The sequence below is a fragment of the Phalacrocorax carbo genome, chromosome 4 (genome assembly GCF_963921805.1).
Source record: "Phalacrocorax carbo chromosome 4, bPhaCar2.1, whole genome shotgun sequence".
NCBI classification, from domain to species: domain Eukaryota; kingdom Metazoa; phylum Chordata; class Aves; order Suliformes; family Phalacrocoracidae; genus Phalacrocorax; species Phalacrocorax carbo.
Window position 1 is genome coordinate 25397852 of NC_087516.1, and position 26138 is coordinate 25423989.

At 37.8% G+C, this 26138-nt stretch overlaps 1 protein-coding gene across 1 annotated transcript in view; it reads left to right on the forward strand.

Annotated features, from left to right (window-relative positions):
* The window catches only part of NWD2 (NACHT and WD repeat domain containing 2), a 58767-nt gene that overhangs the window by 19108 nt on the left and 13521 nt on the right, over nt 1-26138 (forward strand). The window contains exons 2-3 of the mRNA XM_064449275.1: nt 4230-4318; nt 9159-9275. Of these exons, the coding sequence (XP_064305345.1) occupies nt 4230-4318; nt 9159-9275 (206 nt within the window). The remainder of the gene's footprint in view (nt 1-4229; nt 4319-9158; nt 9276-26138) is intronic.

Here is a 26138-nt window from a genome sequence, read left to right on the forward strand (position 1 = left end):
ACCTTGGAGTACTCTAATGAAAATTGGCAGTGATTTGACTGAGCTACACGCGGTCTGAAATCACACCTCACACAAACAGTCGTGTTTAAATAGCAATTCCCTATTATTTGGCAGAAAGACCATGAACGCATGCCTGGCTAATTCAGTTTTGTCCTCATCCTTACTCTGGGGATGCACGGAGAGAGGGAGGGCTGCGATGGCATTCTCAGCAAGTTCAAAGTGTAGGGGTAGGCAGGATGGTGTGGTTATGGGCTGGCTCAGGAGGCAACCATCTGCACAAGTTAGCACTTGCAAGAAATATAAGCGTTCAGCAAGTCACTGTCTCTCCCAAGACAGGGTTACTTTTTGGTTTGATTTAAATATTGGAGATTAATTTCGGGTTGGGGCTTTTTAAAGTCTTGTCTTAATGTTTTTGCAGATGTAGTTTCATTCCCACATTTTATTGTGGACTATGATTTGGATTTCAGAGTATCAGAATTAACATTAGGAGGTGTATAAAGCTCACCTAACAGCTACTGTCTCATTTTGGCTGCTAGAAGAATGTTATTTAGTTAATCCATTCATCTGTAGCAGCAGTCTGGAAGGTGGATTTTGCCTGTGTGACATTTTTGTTGTTAGGATCTGCCAGCTTCACAGATTTGCTGTCACTGTAAATCAGGTTAGATTTTATTTAATTAAACCAGCTTACCTGCCATCCATACTAATTTCTGTAGTTCATCTTAACTGTATGCACTTCTGTTTCCTTAAAGTTTCGCAACTTATTACAACTACAGGAATTTTAAAAATTCATTAATATAAGCACCAGGCTCAAATTCCAATTAGATAAGAACATTCCATTGTATTTGGAGGTGAGAATAAAAATACAGGATGGGGGTGCCGAGCGTCTTATCCAGAACACCGTTCTAGTTGAAGGAGTGTTTTAGCTCTTCCTATTTCATTTATAATGTATTAGAAATATAGCACTACTTTTGCAGTGTGTTGTTTCATTTTCTGAGCAAGACTTGCAAGTTACGCTGCAGGGAACAGCACCATGTTCTAAAAGTAGAGCCAGTGGTGTTCTGCAGGGTAAGTCCTGTGGGCATAAATGGAAAGCAGCAGAAGATGGGTTTATCTGTTGTACACCTCAGAAAATATATTTCCCTTCTATCATTTAACTTCTGGCCTTTTCCAACATTTTTTTTGTTCCTGCAACTTCACCTGTTTTAGTTCCCTAGTAAGACTGTTCTGTCCTCTGTCACATTGATCATTTAAGTAACTGTGAATTGTTGTTTCCTTAATATCAAAGCTGTAGTCATTATTAATTTCAGTTCAGAGAGGCAAGAATCAGTTTGTTTTAGCTCAGTCTTCTATCACTAACTGACCTAAGGGCCTCAGATACTGTGAATGTTAAAAAAAAAAACAACCAAAAATTGAATTATTTCAAATGAAGTGAAGTATGCAGGTAGCTTTTATCACAAGGTACAGCAACACTGTGCAGTACAGTGACTCCAAGCTGGCACTGAGAAAAGTTGTTTTGGAGCCAAAATAATACTGCTGCATTGGCACAGTGCAGCTCTCCGGCTAATTAGTCATATTAGCTGTGTGCTACGTTCTGCAAGAAAAGATTGACTTAGGCATTGAAGTATGAGAGAAAATTAATGCTGGTGGATCCTAAGGTGGGAGCAGCTCATCTGTCTCTCTGTTCCTTAGGTACCGAGGCAGCTCTGGGCTGTGTGTGTTGTTTTTTGTACGCCATTCCTAAGTATTTGTAGGATGCGTCTGTATTCATCCGTATCTGAAGAACGTTTCTGAGGGGGATCTCTTTATCATCACTATCTAATATACTTTGACTCACATCATAACAGAGCAGTCTTCATGTGCGTGAGCTGTGTTCCTTTTGGGTGAAAAACAAGATCTCACCTAATGCACTCCAAATGTTTGCGGGGGTTGAGCCCAATCCAAAGGAAAATCCCCTGAGATACATATGGCATGGGTCCTTGGCACCAGCTATTTTACTCTAGTTCTGCTCCCCCTGGCCCATGCAAAAGTCTTCCTAGGCACTCTATGAGCGGCTTGGATGACTAAGGCAAACCTGCAGGTTCTTTGAAAAGACAGGAGGATCGCTGTCAGTTGCAAGGGGAACTCAGGAGGTCATCTGGGCTAACCTCCCTCTTGAAATGCTACCAGTAGTAACTTGGTCAACCACGAGCTTGTCTAGTTGAGTCTTAAAGAGCTCCAAGGACGGAGGAGCTTCTCCTAGTGTCCAGCCTGAACTTCCCAAGCTCTAGTATGTTGTCATTTTGTTGTACTGTCTGACACTGCCGCAAAGAGGCTGGCTCCATTATCTCTGTAAGTGCCTTAGAAGAAGTTGTAAGCTGCAGTCAGGTTCCCCTTACACTCTTTGCCAGACTAAAGAAGCCCAGATCCCTCAGTCTCCCCTTGTAGGCCAGGTGCTCTTGGCCCCTGATCATCTCAGTAGCCTCTCCAGATTCCTCCCCATCCTCCTGATTTGGGGCACCCAGAGCTGGACACAGCACTCCTGGTACAGCCTCTTCAGTGCCTGAGAGAGGGAGTGAGACCACAGTCCTCTGAACATAACCCAGAGCACGGTCTGTCTTATTTGCAGTGTTCAAATCAGATATGTAAAAACTGTGCACTGCAGATTTAGGATCTTGCCTTGAGTTGCTTGCCCACAGTCAAATAGAAAGTTTGCAATGGAGCAAGGACTTGACTAATGCTTCTGGACCGTTCTTTGTCTTCAGACAACATTAGCATAGTTAGCATATTTTAAAACATGAAATCATAAATACATAATATTGTTGCACTTAGAGAGGACATTTTATGAAAACTACTACACCTTTGACTTTTTTCCCCATCAAAAGTTTGTGAGGCAAGGACTGTGGTAATTTAGATTAAGTGGACTAAGTGAGCCTTGATGCAGATTTCATATGAAATAGTTTCTTTGGAGGTGTTCTGGATTGTTTTCTGTTTATAAAGATAAATGGTAATTATAGCACACATTTATTCAGTATTTCAAAAGTATATTTAAATATTAAGAAGGATATTAAGATTTTGATGTAATGAATTAAATTACATATTTCATACTCGAATTGTCAAAATAAGAAAGAATATAGATCTGTGACCATGATTGTATGAACAGGCCTCTGACTTAGATATATCAGCTGGGACTGATAAACAAAACATTGTTAGATTTGCACACATATCTGGTTTACAGTAATATGGGGATTATTAAATCAGTTTTAACATATTGTTTTGTTTCAGTGCAGTTATACAAATATTGCTGTAACTGCAGTAGAGGTTTTCCATCACTCCTATTTTTTATTTTTCATCATGTGGTGCTCAGATCTAGTAGTTTACAACAGTTGTGTTATTTTTGAAAGTAACTCAGCAACAGCATCATCCCTCTGTGTCTTAACTCAGTTGACACTGATCACAATCTAGACCTAGCAAAATCCATCACATATCTTAGTCTTACTGGGAGAGACAATAAATCTGTGCAAGATTCATTACTAACCAAATTTACTTCAAATTTGACAGTGTGTTTCTTGAGTCATATGGTTTATATAAATGTGTTCAGGCTAACTTGGACAGACAGAACTTAATAATAATTTTGGCATCATTGCCATATTGTACTTTGTTATCAAAACACATGTCATTTTGCATGGTGAGAAAAGCATGATGTCAGAACTGCGCATTTAGTATGATAGCAGGAGTCACCTGGACCAAAAGATACCATAAATAATGCTATTAACAGCTTTCTTCCTTTTAAGAGACTATCAGATTAAAGATGGTGAAGAAAGTTATAGTGTTTGACACAATGTCACTAATTAATGTTATTGAGTTATTTCTAAGTATAGAGATCTATTTCAACTTTGGTATATCTCTTTGTTCAATGGTGTTTCTAATTCATAAAATTCAGCTTCCTGAAAATTAAATAGGAGGCAAACTGATAAAGAAATTCTGACTGCTGAATTACAAAATTAATTCAGCTGTGCTGTATTGAAATATGTCGTAATATTAAGATGTGTATGAAGCCTAATGTTGCATATACAAACACATTTATGTGTTTATACAACACAGTTTGGAGATTAAATCCTAGCGCTCGATTTTCATTACGGATGTGGCGGGAGGGTGTTAAGGGCTCTTTTTTATGTGATAAATCTATATCTCTGAGTAGAAGAGCAGAGTACATATAAATATTGTTAGTAACATCTTTTTCCCCAACACAGATACAATAGCAGAAAGGAGCGCCCTAAGAGAACACGTATATCCTAAGCTGAGAGAATTCTGCAGGGAAAACTATGGGCTGGAATTTCAGGTAGGTTTTGTTGTGTTGAATCTTGTGTTCCTTTTTCTTGAAATTAACTCTATTTAAAACAGATAACATTTTAAAATATCATTGTTAAAAGAGAAAATTGCAAAAAAATTATTTCATATGTTAATTGTACTGAACTGATGTACCTAAATTAATTTACAGGCAGAATTGAGGTAAATTCTGAATAGATGAAAATCACAGTTTTACAATGCAACATTGCACTGGTGGTACAAGCAGTATGGCAATAAACTGATGACTCACATTAGAAACTTAGTGAAACCACCTCTATTTTAGATATTCAGAGTATTTAAGAAGAAATAATGTTACATCTGAATTAGCATGTTGTACTTCTAGAAGCCGTACTTAAGTTAATGCAACCTATTTTTAATTTCATGTAATCATTGAAGTAGCACCATCTGTATATTCACATAATAGTTGTATGTACTCTAACTACAGGTTTGTCTTCCACTGTAATGTGGAAAATAATTTAACCAGGTGAATATTGAAACTGATTACCACAATGAATTGGATGTGGAACATTTCTATTGTGATTATATACTATGGAATTTACTTCCTTTAATGTCAATTGTAAAATTCCCATTGCTTCAGTCAGTTCATGTTTTCCTTTGCATTATGGAAGACATAGACCCATCCACATCTTTGGTAAGAGCCAACTGGTAATAAATACAGTTGCATTTGTCTTAAAACCCACGAGTTTGGCATCACAGTTAAAGTCACTGGTACTTTTAAATGAGATATATCCTAATTCACAGTCCAGTAAAGCCATCCAATAAAGTCCCATCAGGCCTGGAACTGGCTCTCTTCTGAGAGAAACAAATACAGCTTGTGATGTTGTAAAAAAGTTGTTCAATTTTAAAAAAATTCTAGTTCTACATCCTCAAGCCTTCCTCGCATACTAGTATTAACCTCCCATCTTAGTGACCCCAAAAACTCAGCTCTCCAGAGCGTAGCTTACTTGGAAACAGCTAATGCCTTTTATGCAACATCCTGTTCCTCCCAGTGTATTATTCTTGATGCAGCTGGTTTTTAATCAAAATAACAAGTTCTTAAATTAGGATATTTGGTTTTAATTCCCTGAGTCACAGTGGAGTTGCTGAATCTGCATGGTGGTAAATTCCGGAGTGATTTTTGATTATGGCTATAAAAGAATTTTATCTGAAGGTCCTAGCTCATCAGCTGATTGGGAAGTCCCAGCTGCAGTGGTACATGCAAGGAATAGCAAAAGATATTTAAATAATAGAGCATTTTTCTCCTGTTATTACCATGTGATATTAATGGAAAATATAAACTCCTTATTTCTCAGACATCTTTGAGGAGACATCTCAGTGGCAGGAGGGAAATGTCTCTTCCAAGTAGATCAGAATCCACTGAATTCTTTGTGAGAGGAAACATGTCTTTCTTCAAATGGATTGTAATATAGTCTCTAGGGGAGGAATAATTAAGTTTACCCTAATTGATATTCATGGAAGCAAATTATTTTATTATATAGTTTCAACACCAGGAGCATCCTTATGTGATATGAGGTCTGAGAGACAGCTCCACTGACACATTTCTGAAAACAGCTAGAAAGCTGTCACATTTCTGTGGAAGCAAGGTAGGAAAACTTGTACAAAAAATTACCCAGGGAAGGTAGTAAAGCATTTTGGAGGAGGCTCTGAGGTAGACTTTATCAAAACTTTTTTTTTTTTTGCCCTTCCATTCTTGATACGCTCAGTTTCTTAGGTTAGCATCCAAAATCAAGGCTGCAGTTTTCAGTGCAGTGGTGTCAGGAAAGTATTCTCTACTTTTCAGATACAGGGATAAACTTATATTTCCCTGTACAGAGCAGAACACATAACTTTCATCCTGATATGTAATATTCTACTGACCAAACAAGAACTACCTTGCATGTGGCTTCCACAAATGCACTCTAATATAGGGTGTCCTGAAGGTGACCTCCTCCTGGTAAGTCACGACCCAAATGCAATGCATTTGAGTGCATTCCTTGCTCCAGCTTCCGCTGAGTCATCTGGCTGCACTGATAAGTGTTTCAGTTGTTGCAAAGCATGAGTTCTGTCAGGCGTCGTCGCATTGGTGGGAGCTGTTCGGGAACATAACCACCATGTGTGTGGAAGCAGAACTGAATATATTCAATCACTCTATGAATTTGTTTGCTCAATGGACTTCCTTTTCCATTGAATCAGAAAATATTTCTGAAAAAACAGGTACTGGTCAAGACAGAAAGCAAGTAAGCTGAGAAAAAGACTTCCAGAGCGCATGGTACCTGAAATACAATATTTTTTTTAGAGGAGGACAGAGATGTTAAAGAAAGTAGTTGTAATAGAAGATTTTTGGAGGATAATTAACCATAGTTAATTAGCAGCATAGTCTTTTCTTCTAGGGAACAATTAACTGTTTCAAATCATTTTCACTGTGTGATATATGCTAGAAGAAAAGTGGAATTTTGCATTAAATTTTTTAGTTTTTTTTCAAGCACTTGGAAGAGATAAAGATAAAATTATTTCATTTCCATAGAAAAATCTGTGAAACTGTAAGATTGGCGGGACAAAAGCTAAAATAAGCAAAAGGAAACACTAAATTGTGAATGAAAAGTCCCCATTAAGTGGCTAGTGTGGGACTGAAGTAGACCACTGTCAGTCCAGTGCGTGTAAGTAGCTCTCGCACGGAGCTGGTTGTCATCTCACCTTGGCAGCCTTACTGAAAGTTAGAGTGGGTGTTTGTCACCCAGTTTTTCCAAGTGTAAGTAAAAACTTGTTACAGATAGAGTTGTCTTGTTGTACCATTTCTTTAATTTTGTAAATCCCATTTATTTTAGTTAGCATAAAGAAAAACCAATAAGCCCCTCATTTTTAAATTCTCGGTGTCTTCAGAGGTTTGATGGCTAAAATATTTCCTCTTGCAGGACAAAATTATAACACATTAAGATACTATGTGCCAAAATTGTGTTTCCCCATAAAAATAATCTGTAACGTAACACAACACACAGAAGGCAGCCACTGAGCGTCTACAATATCTGCTATTCCAGAGAGCTTCCTCTTCACGTTTACAGAATTAACGTGATTTCTGAAGAGTTAATTAAAATAGAAATGGCTTTTATGTTTCAGATGAACTTGAGCAGCACAGTAAATTCATTCAGCTGGTAATTCAAATATTTTTGACTGTATGCTAAGATGCTCTAATTCTATGACCAGAATACTTAAGCTCTGTCATACATCCTTCAAGTAATCAGCTGAATACAATGTGAAGTTCAATAATGAAGTTGTATAGATAAATAACAGAAGGGAGAGAGGAAGAAGGGAATGCTTTTTCCTAATGAGACTAAAAGAAAAAAAGGACAGGGAAGGAATCAGTACAAATGAGGGAAATAGGAGGGCTGTTTGAGATGTAGTTTTGTAAAACACGGGCTGCTTGTTCCAGCAAAATTTTGGAACAGAGTTTATGTAAAAAATAAAGACATTAAGTGTATTTTCTTGGCAGTGTAAGCTACAATGCATTCTATACATTGGGCTATTTCACTCATCATCAGTCAGACTGTAGATTACCTCTTGTGTTTGGCAACAGTGTGCCTACTCCAGCAAACACTGACACACATCCCAAACTTCTCTAGCAGAAATAACCAACGAGACTGTTGGTAGTGAAATTAAACATGGGCAAAAATACTTCTAGGATTAGGTCTTAAATCTTAGCATTTACTGTTATGAGAAATTTTCCAAGGAGATTAACCAGCTGTAAACTGGAGAATACATCAACCCATTATTAGTTCTTGTATTAGGTCTTCAGATTGTTTTTATAATCTGTTTAGACAACAGCTACTTTTGTGATTCTGTTTCTTACGGAAACAGCAGAGTGCTTCCACAGTACAAATAATACTACAATAAACAATATTGTAATATATTGATGCCTTAATACAATTTTGATTCTTTTTTTTTACCTGCCCATTTGGACTTTTTTATTCAAGTTACATACATTATATTAACAAGCAATAGTAGCTTAAATGAGAGAGTAGTAGCATGTACCGTAAGTTTTATTCCAAAAGAAATGCATACATATGACCCCTATTCTTTTAAATTCTTATAAAAACAGTAAGAATTCAGCCTGTTAGTTAAAATGTGTGGTGAAATCACACTTCATCACTTAATTTCTTCAAATAAATTTAACATCCATATTCCAGTTTCTTCCAGGAGTTTGTTCGCAACTGATTACCACCACAAAACTGAGTCTGTCACTACACGTGAAAGCCTGGACAGCAAGCTGTCTGCCATTGCCTATCTATACCATCTCTGCTCCAAAAGTAACAAAGACCAGCTAACAAAGGAAGTGCGATATTACAGAACAGCACATATTCTTTTTTTTTTTACCCACAGGCACAGGATGAGTTTATGTCCTGTGGATACAATTGACACAGGGTGTCAAGCCGTGGTCTTGACTGATCCACAGCAAAACTCCCATTAATTTCCATGGAGCCAAGATTTTATCAATGCTTTTGAATTATTCTTACCTATCCATTATATGCAATCTAGTAGCAAATAAAGACTACATCAAATCAAGATCTTGTCATGCTAATCTCTGAAAAAAAAAAACGAATATGAAATGAGAGACTGTCCCAGGAGGGACTATCTGGGAGGGAAAATAAGAGGCTTGAACTGTCATTTACCTAAGGAAACCCTGCCAGTCTGTGTAAGGACTGGATATAGACCTCACTGCCTTTTCCTGCACTGCAGAGCAATGCTTAACAGTACACAAAATGTGACAAAGCTAATTTTTAATTTGACAGTTAGAAAGGGCGTATGATAAAGTAGCAATGTTGCGTACTATTTTCCAGGTAATAGACTTATACTGGGGAGTTGAAGCAGATGAATGGGACAGTCCTGAGCTGCAGAAGACTCGTATGAAGCTGTTAGAAGATTGCTTGAAAAGTTCTGCAGGTCCATGTTTTGTTGTGGGTATAAAAATAATGTTTTACTTTACAACAAAAATATAATGTTACCTATCCTAACATGCATGATTCAGTAACAAATCTTTTCTTCTTTCTAAAATATTTGATACTCCTCACTGTACATTTGCTATGCTGCATCCAAATGTTTCCCTATACAGCACTGTAGATTAACAGTGATTACACAGTATTAGTGAAGAGGAAAGAAGGATCTTTCATGATTAGTCCCTATAGCAAGATGGGTTTAGAAACTACAAGGTATGACTATACTACTATCACAGCAGAAGGATGGACTACTTGTTTAAGGAGGCCACCATTAATTAATTCTTGGCACTTCTCACACAATGCATTACTAGCTGGCCTAGAAGGACTGACTTACAAGAGCACAGCAGCAGTGAAGAGCTATCTTCTGCATTTTGCTGTTTTGTGTCGTAAACCCAGGACAAGGTAGGGTGCCAGGTATTAGAGTGTGAAAAGACTGGAGCTCGGTGACAGCCTGAGGAGGCTCTGCATCTTTCTATTTTTCCTACCCTCTGCCTTCTCTTTACTGCTGCCAGACAAGTGTTGCTTTTAGGATTCTTCAAGAGTCAATAAAGCTGGCAAAAAAGATAGCTCTTCACTGGCTTTTCCTATTAGGCCTAAAGGAGAGACTGATCCACTTTTACCGGAGTGGTTTATAAAGCTTTACATACTTATTTTCATGTCAGAAAGGTCTTTTTCTGTAGATGAACCTGTTGTTTGACATCAAGCTCAACAGTCTTCAGCTGCTCCTCGCAGCTTTTACAGCTGAAGCAGTATGAATTTATGAAGTCATGCCAAACATTGTGTAGGGTTCTGATAGCTGAAAGGCATTGGGAGTACACTGTATATATAAAGTCCTGCCAGGTATGCTTTTCCCCCTTCCAATGAATCATATACCATTGATTTTGCTGTCACTGATCTTATATTAAATATACAATTAAGAGTAGTGATTTTTTTTTCTGTTTCTTCTGTGCTTAGAAAGATTTTTACCATGTTTTAAAATTAACACAGTTAACTTTAAAAATATTTAAAGACCAGTTTAGTGCATGGTATGCTGATTCTATTAGTTTTCAATGCACAGACAAAAAATACGTGATGTTTGATAAATGCCTTTTCCCAGCTGCTTAGCGGGTAGCCTATCCTCTTTATCTGTGAAGTGTAAGGCTGTTCTTTAACTTCCTGGGTAGATCTAGATAGAGAATCTCTCTAACGAGATTGGCTATTCAGTGGTCTATACTGCATACTTAACAGCATCTATTAAAGCATCAAAACAAAAGATAAGATGATTTGGGAAGAATGGGTGTTTATTTTGCATATGAGAAGTACTATGTGCAAGGGCAACTTCAGTGTAAGTACAAAACCAGCTACTATGAGTAGGATTTGCTATGGTCAAGGATACTTCTCTGAAAGATAAATATTGATGTCATTCCAAAACATACTTAATTCTCGTTTTAATGAGAAAAAAACATATTTAATTATCAGCTGTCTTGAGGCTCCATCTTTGTGAGAAATAAATGGGGGATGTATGACAATCACTTTTCTATGCAAGTTGTAGGACCGCAGAGGATAAGTCTCAAGTTAAATTAACCTCTATGAAATTCTCCAGTTGTGTTTAAGAAGACAACCAACATTTTAAGACAAAGTGCTTGCAGAGAAAGAAACAGATATCCTGCCTACATTAGATAAATTCAGTACCGGTTTCATTCTAGTGCTGTAGAAGTACCAGAGCATGCAGGGCAAAATACAGACTCATTCCAGTATCTATCCATCAGCCTGAATGTTTTCAAGTAAACATGCCTAATCCTCCTCTTTATTACAAGTTTTCAAGGACTGGTCTGAAAGTGAAAAAACCATTGCTTCTGCTTACTACTGATATACTAGTGACTGCCCTCTCCATAGTCTCTTATTCATTGCACCTGGAAGGGTGGTGGAAGTGCTTGTCACTCAGACATTAGACACCTGCCACGCTCCTTTGACAGCTTAAGTTCCAATTTACTAACCTGTGTTTTGATGTTAGACTTCAATGGAAAACAATTTTAAGACCATGCCCTTGCTATTCCAAATTTTCTTCTCTATAATCTATTTGATAAAACAAAAATTTAGAAAAGGTAGGTTTCTCCTCTATACCTAAACGTAGCTAAGTGAATAATCCTTAGACTTGTCAAAATAAGGCAGAGAAGAGTTCTGAAAAAAACCTGTAAGTCCTTGATTTTTCTTTTTTAAGGGAAGAATTTTAAAGATTTAGCAAACTGAAACCACAGAATCCCATGGGGATGGAAGGGATACAAAACACTGCCTGCCGTGAAGGCCAGAAATCACTTCATGCCAAAGATTAGACAAAGAGCAAGCTGTAGCATGTGTTGTTCTGTACTTTTATCACGCACTTACAACCACCTCGCTGGCTCCGTTTGATTCACCTGCTTGCCTTACTGTTATTTAGCTTCAGAGCCTTGGGAAACAAAGGCTATCCTCAGAGCTTGACTGTAAAGAGCTCAGTGCCTGGAGTACTGAGTCTGGGCTGGGTTTGATGCTGTCATGACACTGTTTTTTACAAGCAAACACTGGCCCAGATCTCTGGAGAGTTTGGGTAGCTTCCATCTTACAAGACTAAATTTAGTTTTCTGGGTTTATTTTTCTACTTTTTATCTTGCCTTTGATGAAAGAACAGAGTTGGAACAGAAAAGCATAGCGTTTTCCCCGTAGCAACACCCAGTGTCCTTAAACATGGATGTTCTAAAATCTCTGACAGTGAAGGAAATTTCATCATGTACTACTGCTGCATATTTTAGCAGCTCAGAATTTTGAAGCTGTTAAGAACTGCCTGCCTGATATTGCTACTAAGGAAAGAAATCAAGCCAAATCAGAAATTTTAAACAGAACAGAACAGTTAGCAAAGAAGTTGCAGTGAGCCAACAACTTCAATATTTATTCCAGGTTTTCCAAGTACAGGCCAAAGTAATAGCTCTCCCAATGATTAGACTGGCAAAACTACAGAAATCTCTTGATGCTCATTTGTTTTTTGTTCTGTTGTACCTTAGTGAGATGGGATTTATTTCATTTACAACACAAATTGAAGACGATTCTACACCAACAAGCATAATTAGTTTTAATTTATAGTAACATAATTAAAAACTGACTTTGGCACTGCAGGCTTCGGGCAACTTCCCATTTCTTGAGAAAGTTCTATAAATTGTGCCACTTGCAATCAGCTGAGTATTTTTTGTACTTTTCAGTTACCGCTTTTTTAATTCAGACACAGATCTGGGGTTAAATTGGACTATTCTGAGTCTCCTTCTCTGGAAATATTGAAAACCCAGCTGGACACTTTCCTGTGCCCCCTGCCCCAGGTGTCCCTGCTGAAGCAGGGGGGTTGGACGAGATGATCTCCAGAGGTCCCTTCCAACCCCTGCCATTCTGTGATTTTGTGATTCTATCCAGAATTAACTAGCAGGTACGGGCTGATTTTAGAAAGTGTTTCTTTATGGCACTTTGTGCCTGCATTGTGGTATCAGATGGAGAGAAAATGAAATCAGTTCTTAAATTAGTGCAGTGCCTAAGTTGGAAGTCCTGAGCTTTTCTTCAGATACAAAGCAACAAAATCCAAACAAACACATATTCATAAACACAAAGGAGGAAACAGTTCTGAAAAAAAATGGGTAATTCATTTCCTGTGACACTGTCTTTGGGAATGTACCTAGTGCCTGAGCACTATCAACACTTGGTCCAATTAAGGGAGAGGGGAGCTGTTTGGTTTTTGGTTACGTTGGGTTTTTTTTGTTTGGTTGTTTTTTTGCTGTGTAAAATCAGTGCCTATTATACATGATCATTTAAAAACTCATAGCCTTTACTGTAGATAAATACATACCATGCTATTTTTGATCTATAGAATAATTTATCAACATATATTTATGAGGGGAAAATAACTATTTTTGTGGGAAAAATCCTTCTCGTACAAATTTTGTGCAGAAATCATACTGGTTGTCTCTGGAATCTACATGGGGACATTGAAATGCAGTATACTTATTAAATTGTGAACTGCTTGAACTCTGCATTGCATAACGATACCAAAGACAAAATATATTCAGTGCATCACTGGCACCTTTACATTTTTGTTGGGTTATGTTTCCTGGTAAATTCATAAGAGATGACAATACAGACAGGATGGTAGAGGGACAATAAAAGTCAGTTTACTGTTAGACTGTTAGAGTCAAAACCGACTAGTACTGATCATGAACAGGATTCATCTGTTACGGTTCTAGTCTCAACACCTTTAACAACTAATAGAAAGATATAGGTACCTCCAGTAATATGTGAGTCATCTTCTGCATGACTGTTTCTCCATTAACAGTACTTGATATCAGTTAAGTCCTTGAGCTATTTAGGGTATCATTAATCTATAGTGATTATTTGCAGAATAAGTTTACTGCCCTTCTGTCGGGGGTCCCTAACTAATACTCCAGTACTAACCTGCTGTTGATGATGGCCTAGTACAGATGACAGAACTGGCAGGCTGCTCTGCACTCCTCTTCAAACACACGCTGCAAGTTATAACATGTGGGTGCTCTCTTCCGTCAGTGCAGTACCACAGAGTCCTGCCTGAACTGCTGTTCTTGCATGACTACATTCTGAAAAATTGTAAAATGAAAGGAAGAAATGGAAATGAAATGTTAGTTTGTCGCCTGAAATGGTTTGTTCAACTAAATATGTTTGGATTTGTACATACCTAAGAGATTCTCCCCACCCATCATTCAAATTGTCTGGCCCAAACAATCGTAAAAACATTTTCTACCTACTCTGAACAGACATTGTAATTTACATTACCCCTCTCAAATTATTGACAGCTTGTTGTTCATTTCAGCATTAATGAACTATTAAAAAACCCCTAGCATTATAAAATTGGAATTCCAGCAGGATATTAAAAGAATATTAACAATTTACAATATTTGGCATGTCCTTAAATCACCCTGAAATTAAAGACGAAATATGGTAAATTGAGAGGGAAATGGTTTTTACGTCTCTGGATCTTTTTGTTCCTGCAGTACAATGCTTGCTTTAATCATTCCATGAAGTACACTGCTACTTGGTTCTTTTTGCTTAGTACAAATGGTTGATAATTAATTCTGAGTGCATTCCAGCTCAGAGAAAATTCCAAATTATATTACTGCAGGTCTGCTCAATCTCCTCAACTCCCATTTCAGTTCTGGTGTTACTTTAGGTTTTATTCCTAATGTGAAAACCGGATATATACAGGTTCTGGAACACCTGAGTTAGTTACATTTTTCTTTTGCTCTCCTGGGAAAATTGCCACACATTTTAAGTTAGGGAGGCTAAAGTCAGTGAAATGGGTCTACAGCAAAACAGCCAGTTTAGGGGGAATGCTAAGCACCAAGTGCTCTTTGGAGATTCAGCAGAAGTTACATGTGCTTTGTACATTTCAGAATTTAATTTTCTTCAAGGAAGCAGTTCTACATATAGTTTTTAAGTGAATGAGGAGAAATAGCTGGAACCAGCTGTAGCACAACAGCCTACCTCTCCCAATAAAGTATATTTCAAGAAACAAATATCAAACTATGAATTTTCTTCTCTGCATCTGATTCAAAACCCATCCAAGTAAGAACTCCCTCTAACTTCAGGGGGTGTGGGGTCATACAGCATATCAGAAATGGCTCCATAGGACTTGTTGGCATTAATCTGAAGTGAAGTATACATCTGTGGACACTAATCCTGTTTTAGATGGACTTGGCCAACAGGAAGGATTTTCTGTGAATGTCAAAGTAGAGCTTTGTATATTTTCTTAAATCCTTCAAAACAGTAAAAGTGATTACATTTTAAAGGCATAGTATGCAGCTTTCGCCTCAGCAAGCCTTGGTCTTCTTTCACAGCCTCCAGACTAAGAGGCAAAGGGTATATATCCCTTTCCATGTTGTCTCTGAACAACACGCATACAGAGTGGATTCAAGCATGGGGTGATATTATATGATTAAGCTATTGTGAGTTCCTTGATCTGCTTTAGGGCTGGGAGTGTATTTTCCTGTGAATCATCTCTGAATCTCTAAATCTAAAATCTAGGGTCTAAAAATGCTTACCCATTTTTTAAACATATTCAATTGAAAATAGCTACAAGATTCATCAGGCAGCTTTTCCATGGATCATAGAAACTGCATGGATTTTGATGTAGTCTTAAAATAGCTTGCATTTTCAGCCTCCAGTCAGAAGACTGTACATATTTTCTGCTATGTCACTGTATTTCTTTTTCTTGACATTATAGAATTTTTGGTGCTGCCTTCCAGGAAAGTTAAGTATTATATTTATATAAATGACCATATTAGTGAGAAAAAGATTAACATGAACTCAAATTTCCATCATCCTATGTATAATGTGTAGAGGAAGAAATAGGCTGCATGAGATTTATGAGATTTATTTTCTCTTGACCCTCAAGAGCTTTACCAAACCATCTCCTGAGGTGATATTGTAATCGGCTAGATGTAATGGTCTGTTCTACAAATGAAATTGTAGATCGGAAGGCCAACATTGGATATTCTGCAGAAATGGGGGAAGGGAGGGGAGGAACCCTAAACCTTGAAATTCTATTTCTGTGTGAAGACAGAGCATACTTTACAGTATTCAGGCAGTTGGTAAGTTCAAAGAGAACTCTTAATGCTATTGCTTCTACCTGTGGTATACACCTTCCCTTTTCTCAAATACAGAGATTCACTTCAGGGATCCCTTGGTTCTCCAATAACAGAGACAGAAACAAACACCTACCTACAAAGTAACTGGTTCAATTTTCAGTCTAATTATTGCTAAATCCAGCTAGCAGTAGCTGGGTCTGATTTTTTAAGATGATCAGAATGTATAATTCCACAAGATCCTTTTTTGTTCAATGAAAGATACTAATATACAAAAGTAAGAGACAGTATCAGTGTTCATCATAGCAATACTGGTATGCATCAATAAGGTATTGCCTCTTTTCTCTTAAGATATTTGCTTTTAGTTCAAGGTGCTATTTTTGGAGTTACTGTTCTGTTAGCATGTACCAGCTAATTATCATATGTTGCTTTCTTTCATACTGAAAAACCTCACAGAGTAACTTTATTCCATTCCACCTTGAAAAAATGGAGAATGCTTTCTTAGAATGCTATGGAGACTGCAATTATTATGAGTAAACCACATGTTCTTTTCTTGTTAACTATTTTGCATGGTATAGAAATCACATTAATGCTTGAAACTGTTTAAAAAGAGTTCAGAATAGTAGTGCTACTCATGGCTGGAAAAACAGCGCATTGCCTGGCCACACGCTTTTGCAGAGTATATACTCTGCCTTTCAGCCATGCCATTGCATGGCATAGGCAAGATAGTGTTTTTATTGAGAGAAATGTCATGTCCTGATGTTCTTTGCTATATTTCATTAATTTCCCATCAGGATATGCTGCAGAATTTTTAAACATTTAGCTAAGGACTTGACCTGTTGCCTTCAGGCAGTATTTAGTATTTAGTGCTTGTATACTTACCCTTAATTTTAGGTCTGATTGATTACCTTTTAGTTAAAAATTAGTGTTAGAAAAGGCCTGAAGATATCCCAGTAGAAAGCTACTATAGGTAAGGTTTTACTTTAATCTGTTCCATTCTTGAAAAAGGTATGGCAAGTGAAGACTAAGGGGATTTATAAAGGTGATTTTTTAATCTATATTTTAATTGGAAAACTAATACTGAGTAGTATTGAAGAACAATAGTTTTCGAAATGTGGCAGTTCTGAAGGTGGCTTTATGAAAAGATGGATTTATATTTCATATAAATTATTAGGGTTAGCATTCTCACTGTAATGTTTGGTGTTGTGAATTAACTGTAAACATTGTTGACACTCTGAATACTTTAAGTATTGCTATTCTTCATCAGCTGCAATCTTTGTCAAGTGTGTAAGGGGTGCGGTTTATGAAACCAAGGAAAGCTTTAATCGCTATTATCATGGTGCTTGCTTTAGTCTTTTTTCCTCAGCTCAGCTTTTCTGAAGATCCCTTTCACATTTTTCTTTCTCTCCTTAGCTGTTATTACAGTTTAGATTATTAGTTCCTTTCACAGGAATTAGATCCCTTTCATCCTGCAACCATGCTACTGTCCTTTCTAGCTAGGAAGGACAAATCCTACAAATTTACAGTATTTTAATAAACCAGAAGAAACGGTTCTTCCCCTCCAAGCATGTGAAAAGTAGGAAACACATGCAAATAAATCTAAGAATATACAGAAAGGACTGATAGTTCCACATCAGTCTTAAGTTTACTGGGCCATCATACAGCAGCATTGTTGGGGAAGGAAAATTATACTCTTCCTATATGTGTCTCTTCTCATGCAAGGAATTATCTAATAATTTCTTTTCATCTTTGAAGAACTAGATTGATAAAGTATCTGTTCAGGGAGTACCATCCATGAACTGTCCCAAATAACAAGCCCTGAAACCTATGCCAGCTGGCTTGGAGAAAATAATGTTTCATTACAATTGGTACATAAGGATAGAAAAATCAAATAAAAGTCATCCAAATCCAGGAACTAGTCAAAATAATTAAATAGGCCATTCTACATGTACTTGCAAAGTAGATTTGATGTTACATTATGCTACTCGTTTGTGTTTTGTGCTAAACACTAAATTCTGGGTACTTTAGAGAGGTGGCATTATAATCTGCTAGAGCTAATGTCCCTTATACTAAAAATTTGCCTTTGGGCCTTCATTTATTTTATATCCCTGCAAAAGATGTTTATTAATTGTGTTTTAGGTGCTTCACTACACACTACACAGTCATGGGTCATATCAGGCTCATGGGGACTGTATTGTTCTATGCAAGTTGTAAAATCATTTTCTTGACATTTAATTGTAAAATTAGATTTTAATTTGTAGACTCAGTGAATACCAATATGTTTAGCTCTAATAAGAAGGGGAAATAGAACAGCAAAAGAAATTTGAAGCGAAATCTCATATGACATTACAACTAGCTTCAGTTTTCCTAAAGTTGGGAGGGGTGTTAAAAACTCCCTTTACCACCAGTGATTTTTGCCTCTGATAATCCTCATTAAGTAACTCTTTCTAATACCTTCATAGTGGCATTTTTATTACTGAGAAAGCTTAATGATGTTACAGAAAAGTATAAATATATAGGTCTATTTCCAATTTCCAGGGTGTGTATGTGCTTACAGTAGGACTTGGATAGGTTTTGCTGTCCTAAAAACCCCTCCTCAGTTGCTGCAACTTTGGTGGTGACTACAGACTGGATGCCTCTCTGTTAATCCCTTAGGTGCGTAATTCATCTCTTCTTGCTATGCTCAACATTACCTTAATCTAAACTCTTTGGCTTATCATTTATCACTTAAGTACCATCCCAAAATAGGAATTTAGAAATGAAACAGCCCTTCTGATAAACACTAGCAAGACCGTATTTCCCAGAAAACAAAGATATGGCCCCTTCTTTTTAAAGGGTGCCTGGGTGCAGCTTGAGGCAGCACCCTTTCTTGCAGATGAAGCATATCAAGGAGGTCAGTAAGGATGCAGGAGTCCTAGTTTTTAACTCCTGGGGTTGGTGTCCAGAAACCAGTGCCCTCTCCTCCCAGCTGACTATACTGTTTGTTAGGCTCAGAGTATCTTCTTGCATTCTGGCTCCGTGGTGCCTGTAAGGCACATTAAACAGCAACAGTAGGAGAAGCTTTTCTCTATTAGACAGCCTTCACCTATGAGATGCAAGACAGGATTTTGAACCCTTTCACAGTTCCTCCCTGCTTGGCTGAGTGTTGTGATTATTTTACAAAGCAGGGGAGGTTATACCATCATGCCCTCCTTTAAAAGACAAGATTGATCTCCTTGCTGTTTCCAGGAAAGGTATGTTTCCCACTCCCTGTAGGAAGGGTAGTGATTTCCACTGACAAGGTTATTGACTCCAGTCTGGGCTGGGTGCTAAGGTCTTTTATTAAACCTAGCCCTTGTAGTTTGTTTTTCTACCCAGCTCCACTGTTATAAAATGTTACAGGACCTGTCAGAGACTTGACAGGAATTGGGACTGCAATAGGAGTTACCTGCAAGGTCCTGAGCTTTATGTGAAAGGAAAAATATACATGCCTGTCAGGAAATCTCCCAGCCAATTTCAAAAACAGAGAAAAGTGAGAATGATACAATTGTTTGGAGGGGAATCAGAGTGAGTGAGCAGCTCAAATCTGTAGCCAGAGGTAGGCAAAGTCTTCTCCAGCCCTTCTTCTACCCTGCCTTTATTCTCAGACCTCTTCACTAATTTCATTGTTTTTGACTGATTTTCTCACCCACACCCATGCGCAGGGAGATCAGAGACGCAGCTATGACAAACGGTGAAGGAAAAGGCAACAAAATGAATTAAGCCAGTGGTTCATGTTCATGTAGAAGACAGGAGAAAAAGCATGGAGGATGAAGACCATTGATACTTTCACAGCCAGGAGAAGGGAGAGTTCTGACAAAGCAGAGTGTATCAGGGAAGTAGGTCATTAATTTCTTCCGAGGAAGCACATTCACTCAGTACGATGGACTGGTAGCTCCTACCCACTGTGTCGTGAGAAATTACTCATCATTGTTTGGTATCTCCCTACCACTAGGGAAAAGGCTTTGAGATTTAAAAATATTGCACTGTGGGTGAAGTTCAGAGTTGAGCAAATTCGTTCATTTACAGCAGCATTTGGTTGCTCTCTTTAATCTTCTGAAAGACAGGTTCAGCATCAAGTAACTCCACCACCATTTTCTTCTTACAGCTTATGTCAGGGACATTATTCACAGGAAAAGACTTCAGTGCTTGCATCTCATCCTTCCAGCCCCACTTCCAGTCAGTTTTCTTTCCCTTTTTTGTTTTTCATGGAGCTGAAACCAATACCTGCCTCAAGTTTCTGAAATACCTGTAGCCCCACGGTGTGCTTCTGTAGTGCCTCCAGACAAAAAGGAAGAGAGGAATTAGGGCATGGCTGTCTGAAACAATGCACAGCAACGTTTCTCAAGCCAAGGAACATAAATGCATATCCAGGCAGGTGGAAAAAATCTATTTCTCAGCACAGAAATGTCTTTATTGTGCTTTAGTTTTCTAAACACTTCAATATTTCAATTAAAAATTATATTTCTTATGTTCTGTATAGTCAGCTGAAATTCTAAAACTAAGTCTATTTACCCATAAGCTTCAGCTGAAGGGCTGAGATATGGGCACTATTATTACCACCTAGGTATGGAGAAAAAATCAAATGAAAATGTTTGATACTGCTCTATAGTATCATTTTTCCTTTAAAAACTAAACAGGATAAACAGTGTAAATCAACACAAATACACAAAATCCTTTGCATATCAACACTCAGAATAGAAATGCTTATTTTGCAAGCTGTCATTAGCCTCATTTTATAGATAGGCAATCTGAGGCAGTGGCAAAAGCATCAGGAAGTTACCAGTTTCCATACTGAGATGAAGCAAAAGTGGAATTCTGCACCAGCACTGATGTTCTGTCTGCTAAATTGCACTGCCTTACAGCTGTTGGCAGTAGAAGGAAAATGCTGTTCTGAAGGTACTTTGACCTGTAAATCCTAGAAATCACAGGTCACCACCTTTTTGGCCTTTTTTTCCTATTTTTGATTTCTAATGTAAGTATTTTTGGGAGACTTCATTCCAATGCAACATAACTTTTGTCCTTTGATCACTACCATGAATAGGCAAGAAAAGCAGTCAGATGTACTTAATTGAAGAATATTCTCTGTGCATGTATCAGGAGGTCCTCACACTGTACCACATTGCAGCTAGAAGGGAAAAAAAGGGAGTAGAAGCAGCTATTTTCAAGACAACTCTTGGGTACTAGCTACTCTGGGACTCCAGCTTCCTAAAACTTGGTTTAGATGAATTGCATTACTACAGCTTTCTCCATCTTGGTTTCATTTGTTTACTTCAGTTCAGTTTAGTGGCTTGGCGTTTACCCTAACAAGCAGGTAACATATATACTCCATCAGGATTTTCAATTAATATCTTTGTTTTCCTTCTTACTGAAATCATTAGTGCATTGAAAGTAAATTTAATTAAATATACTTTCCTAGTTTCAGTTCAGATGATTCACTGTTGTTTATCCATTAGTATGTTTGCTTTGAGTTTGAGAAGAATTGGCTACTTTTGCCTTAAGGAATAAAATAAAATATAGGATGTTACTTTCTGTTTGTTTCTGGTAGTAAATTCTCAGTTTCAATTCAAATCATATTTATCTTTCAGAAACAAGGTTCCAGCTAATCCTGTTATTTTGTTGGGGGTGGGGTGGGGGTGGGGGTGTTCCCCAAAATGTCTCTGGTTGCACCTGAACATCTTATATCACATAAGTAATTCCTATAGGATACTATTGTCATAGAGTTACAATTTACTGTCAACAAACCAAAAAGACCTATTGTTGTACTAAATTTCTTTGAATGGGATGTTAAATACAAAGTCTTTAAAAATTGGTGTCTTGACCATTTGTTCCAGATTTTGAAGACACGATTTACCAGTATATTTGCTTGTGTCAATTGCTCATGTCAGTTAAGCCCACATTTCTGCAGACCAGGAGGGTAAACACACCTGGGTGTTACAAATTCTGCATGCCTTTCCTGACTTGAACTTGCCGCCTAGGCAGGTTTGCACATGCAAATGTACTGTGTTAGCACATCCAAATTCAATATGAAAGACCGGATGTAGAATGTAGCCAGTATGCATATAAAAAGTAAGGTTTGAAAACAATGGAGCATTTCTTGTAGCTATGCTGAAGTGATTCTGACTTCAATTCAAACGAGTATATATATATGTAAATTGAAAGACATTGATGGGTATTAGCAGCTAAGTATGCTTTTTAGACAAAACATAAGAAATTTGAGGTCTTCTAAAATTGAAGTTAAATGGATATGTCAGTCTTTCACTTGTGTTTTTCTTTATGTCTTTTGTCTATAGCAGTCTGATGTATTACTGAGTAACATACTTTCTTATCAGTTAATAGATATATTAACATCACCATAAGCAGTAGTGCAAAAACCACATTTCTCTGAATAAAATGGTTATTTGACTGAAATGTATGGCTATAAGAGGAAAAAAAGTTTTAATTTCATAAGAAAGATTTAACTACAAGAGGAAGAAAGCCTAGAAGAGCAGGCTGAGGAAGCAGGGAGTTAGATCTCTAACCCCAGGATTCACATAAGGCAGTAAAGAGCAAGTGACCACAGGACAGATGGGGATCCAGAGGACTGACTTTGTAGCCCTTGATTAGGGCACTAATGCAGCCTGTGCAAAGATAAGGTTTGTGTTCCTGCTACAACTAATGTTCAGTTACTTATACAAAGCTATGCAATTTCATATACAGAGAGGAGCTGTGCTAGCAGGAGCTTTGACACACTACTGTTCTGGGCATCACTGATGCCCTGAAGCCTGATAAGTAGGGTACATACCTGGCGACCACAGACTTGTCCTTCTCCCCATTCAGGAGAGATTTTGAAACAAGCCTCTTGCTCCACAGGTGAGCTCCCTCATTACCTGCCTTGCTTTAGATTGTGACCCACTAGCTACAGCCTGCTACTCATCGGTTTTCTGCCTGGGGCCTCCTGGTGAGGTGTGGCACAAGTTTCTGCCAGACTGCAATCCACAGTTCCCTTGAGGATGGTAGAAAGACACCTCCGGGACATCGGTGGGAGCAGCATTTCCCTCTTGACAACAGATGAACACCATAACATCCCAAGGCATTTCAACAGCACCTAAGTCCCTACATGGTGCATCACAGTGGCACCTGAGTACGATGGTGAGTGCCTGCAAGGCAATTTTCAGTCCAGAGCATGAAGCATTCACTGTATCTTCAGTAATGTGAGATACTCTCTTTCTCCTAATGGAGCTGTTCTACTTCGAATAAATGAGCTCAGTTTAAGCTTACATTAATTTAGCAGGCTGAAATGTGAGTCACTCAAGACCTAATTCATGAGCGGGCAAAGCTTTCCTCCTTTAGTGGTGATCAGTTTCAGTAAGAAGGACAGGGTTGAGAATGAGGAACAACTTCCACTACCCAGTTATAGCTAATCACTGCATACCTGTTACAGCTCTGAAGCCCTGCCTAGGCTTAATTCCCTGCACCTACTTCCTCTGTTGAAAGGGAACAATAATAATCACCCATGGATCTTGCAAAAACAAATTGTTTAAGAGGTGCTTAGTTCTGGACACACAGAGGTATCTGAGGTTAAAAAATCAGTTGTGGTTAGATTTAATTCCCTCAAAGATGATTTCTTGTATGCTTACTCTTCAAAAAGTTGGCAATGCAGGACTGCTCTGAAAAGAGGCAGAGAGGACATATGTATGCGCTTCAGTGTCACATGTGGAACTTCACAAAGACCAAGAAGTAGAAGTGGTAGGACTGATCCCATGAAGCCCAGCAAAAGATCATTGGATCAGATCATTCACTGGCTACAAAACTGTATTTTCAATTAATCCGAAGCTTTCTTTGTTGGCAAAACGGCAAAAAAATTGTTGCTCTTAAGTTGACAAGTACCTGAAATCACCTCACAAAACATTACAAATCTGACTTTTCAAATTACTTGGTTTGCAGATATTAACATATAATTAAAAAAAAAACACCACAGATTAAAGAAACCAATCAGTAATTAATATCTTGCTGTTATTCGACAGCTTGTTTTTATTAAAATTACCACTAAATATTTAGTTGGAATTAAATATATTTAAATTTTCAACTTATTCTGTATTAATAAAAGGAAGGTGTTAGGGTTCACAAACATTTTAGTGATGATGTCTGAACTTATCACATGGCACAAACTATGAATCCATCGTATCAAGATCAAATCCAAATCTGGATAGTTTCCTCCTTTCGGTTATTGTTGTGACTGTGCCTATAATTTTAATATCTTTCCACACAAGAAGATCAGAGGGAAAAATATTTCCCATCTGGATCTAAACAGTAATTTTTTAAACTTCATTTAATAGTAACTTCAGCCTCAGGCTCAACAAAGCTAACAAGACTACTGCTGAGGTTGGTCTGTGTTAATTCTATGAAGTTTTGTTAGATACAAATGGTTGCTGAGGGTTTTATACATGTTTGCCAGCCTGGTAGCTTCAAACATTTCAATCACCTTCAGACTAATGAATCTTTAATTTGTTGTTTTACTATTAAAGGAAAATGACTCACCAGGTGGGAGATTTTGATTCACAAGTCTGCATATAAAACTGTCTCTTGGTTCTGAACATAGTGTAAACATTACTGTTCCTTTTAAAAATAAGTTCCTCTACTAATCATCAAAATGCTGCAATGTTGTTACCACAAAATGAAGTTTTAGGTTATTACTGCAGAGTACTGTGATATTTTTCATAAAGGTCTGAAATAACAGTATTCTTATTTGCAGACTTAGTATGAAACATGAAGATTGTGAGAAATTATATTTTCTTTTAATTCAATTGCTTCATTTTTCTTCATTTTTCTAGTAAGAAATTTGCGTTTACTTGAATGTATGGGGAATATGGAGGGGGGGGCAGATATTTCCAGAGGCTGCTACAAGCCTCTGGCATGGATGCAGTTCAGACACTGAAGCCCCTGGAGGAAAAGTGCAATTCAGAGCTTCTCATTTAGGCCTCTAAAGGCTCCAGTATTTTTGTGGTACCCTGATAGACTACACTTACGCTGCCAGATATAAATTTAACCATAGTGACACCAAAAGAGTGGAGGGAAGGTGGCTGTTCCCTGGTACCAGCTAGGAGATACAAGCCTCACTTTCCTGTCTAAACATGGGAAGATGCAATTTTCACATCCTGTGCATGCAAATGCACCCATCCTAAGGCTGTCTTGTAGCCTTACAAACAAATAGTTTATTAAGATTCCAGCAAACACATATAGTCTGTTTATAGTCCTTAGCCTTTTGGGTTTTTTTTTTCACTAGTGACCACTGTCAATGGAAACATGCAGTGCATCTAGAGGAAGGCTTGTTTAGGTGAAGAACTGTTCCCCAGGAACCTGGTATGTTTATGTGATGTAACCCAGCATTTGAGCATCAGTCTCAGTAGAGATCAGCTGCATTTACTCAGTGTGCCTCCTGCTTCCAGCACTGGGTGTGATATCACAATCCTTTAGAAAAAAAGTGTCAGTTACTTTTGTCCTCCCCAGAAAAAATTAAAATAAGTTGTCTTTCAATACCTCAGTTAAATGGCCAGTGAAACCATGACTCCATGAAGAATTTCCTACCACATAAAAATTTTTACCAGAATATTTTTCAAATGGCTACAAAGAGTCAGGTACTAATACCAGAACCTCAGCCAACTTCTGTTGGGAGACTAAGAGGAACACAGCTGCAGTGCAGTGCCTGGGATTGCCCTGCTCTAAATGATAGACCTGCTAAACAGGGTATTTACAATTTGCTGGTTCTACTTGTGTCATCAATTTTCTTCTTCATTCCAGTTCTTTTTATTCCCTATTCTGTTCCTATTTCTATTTCTTTGTTTACTTGTCAATTCTACTGTATTAGAATATCAAAGAAACTAACTCATCTAATTGCCTTCCTAAATGCACATGTTCACCAAGTAGGTGCCACAGGTGTCCTCAGAATCTCTGTTCAGTGGCTCTTTAACTTTTCTTTAATTGCAGAAAGGCCTAAGTTTTGGCTAAAACATGGAGTCCTTGCTCACATTGGCCATGTGAAGCAGTAATCCTGAGTTAAACACAGCCAAGTTTCAGAGGTGTGCTCTGGGCCTGGCCAACGCATGCAGCTTATATGAAGGACTTCTACTACAATCCATACAATAGTTTTCTGGAGTGCAGTGGGCACAGTTACAGAAGACTGGTCAGCACTGTGCTGCCTGCTGCTCCCTGAGCAGTCCTT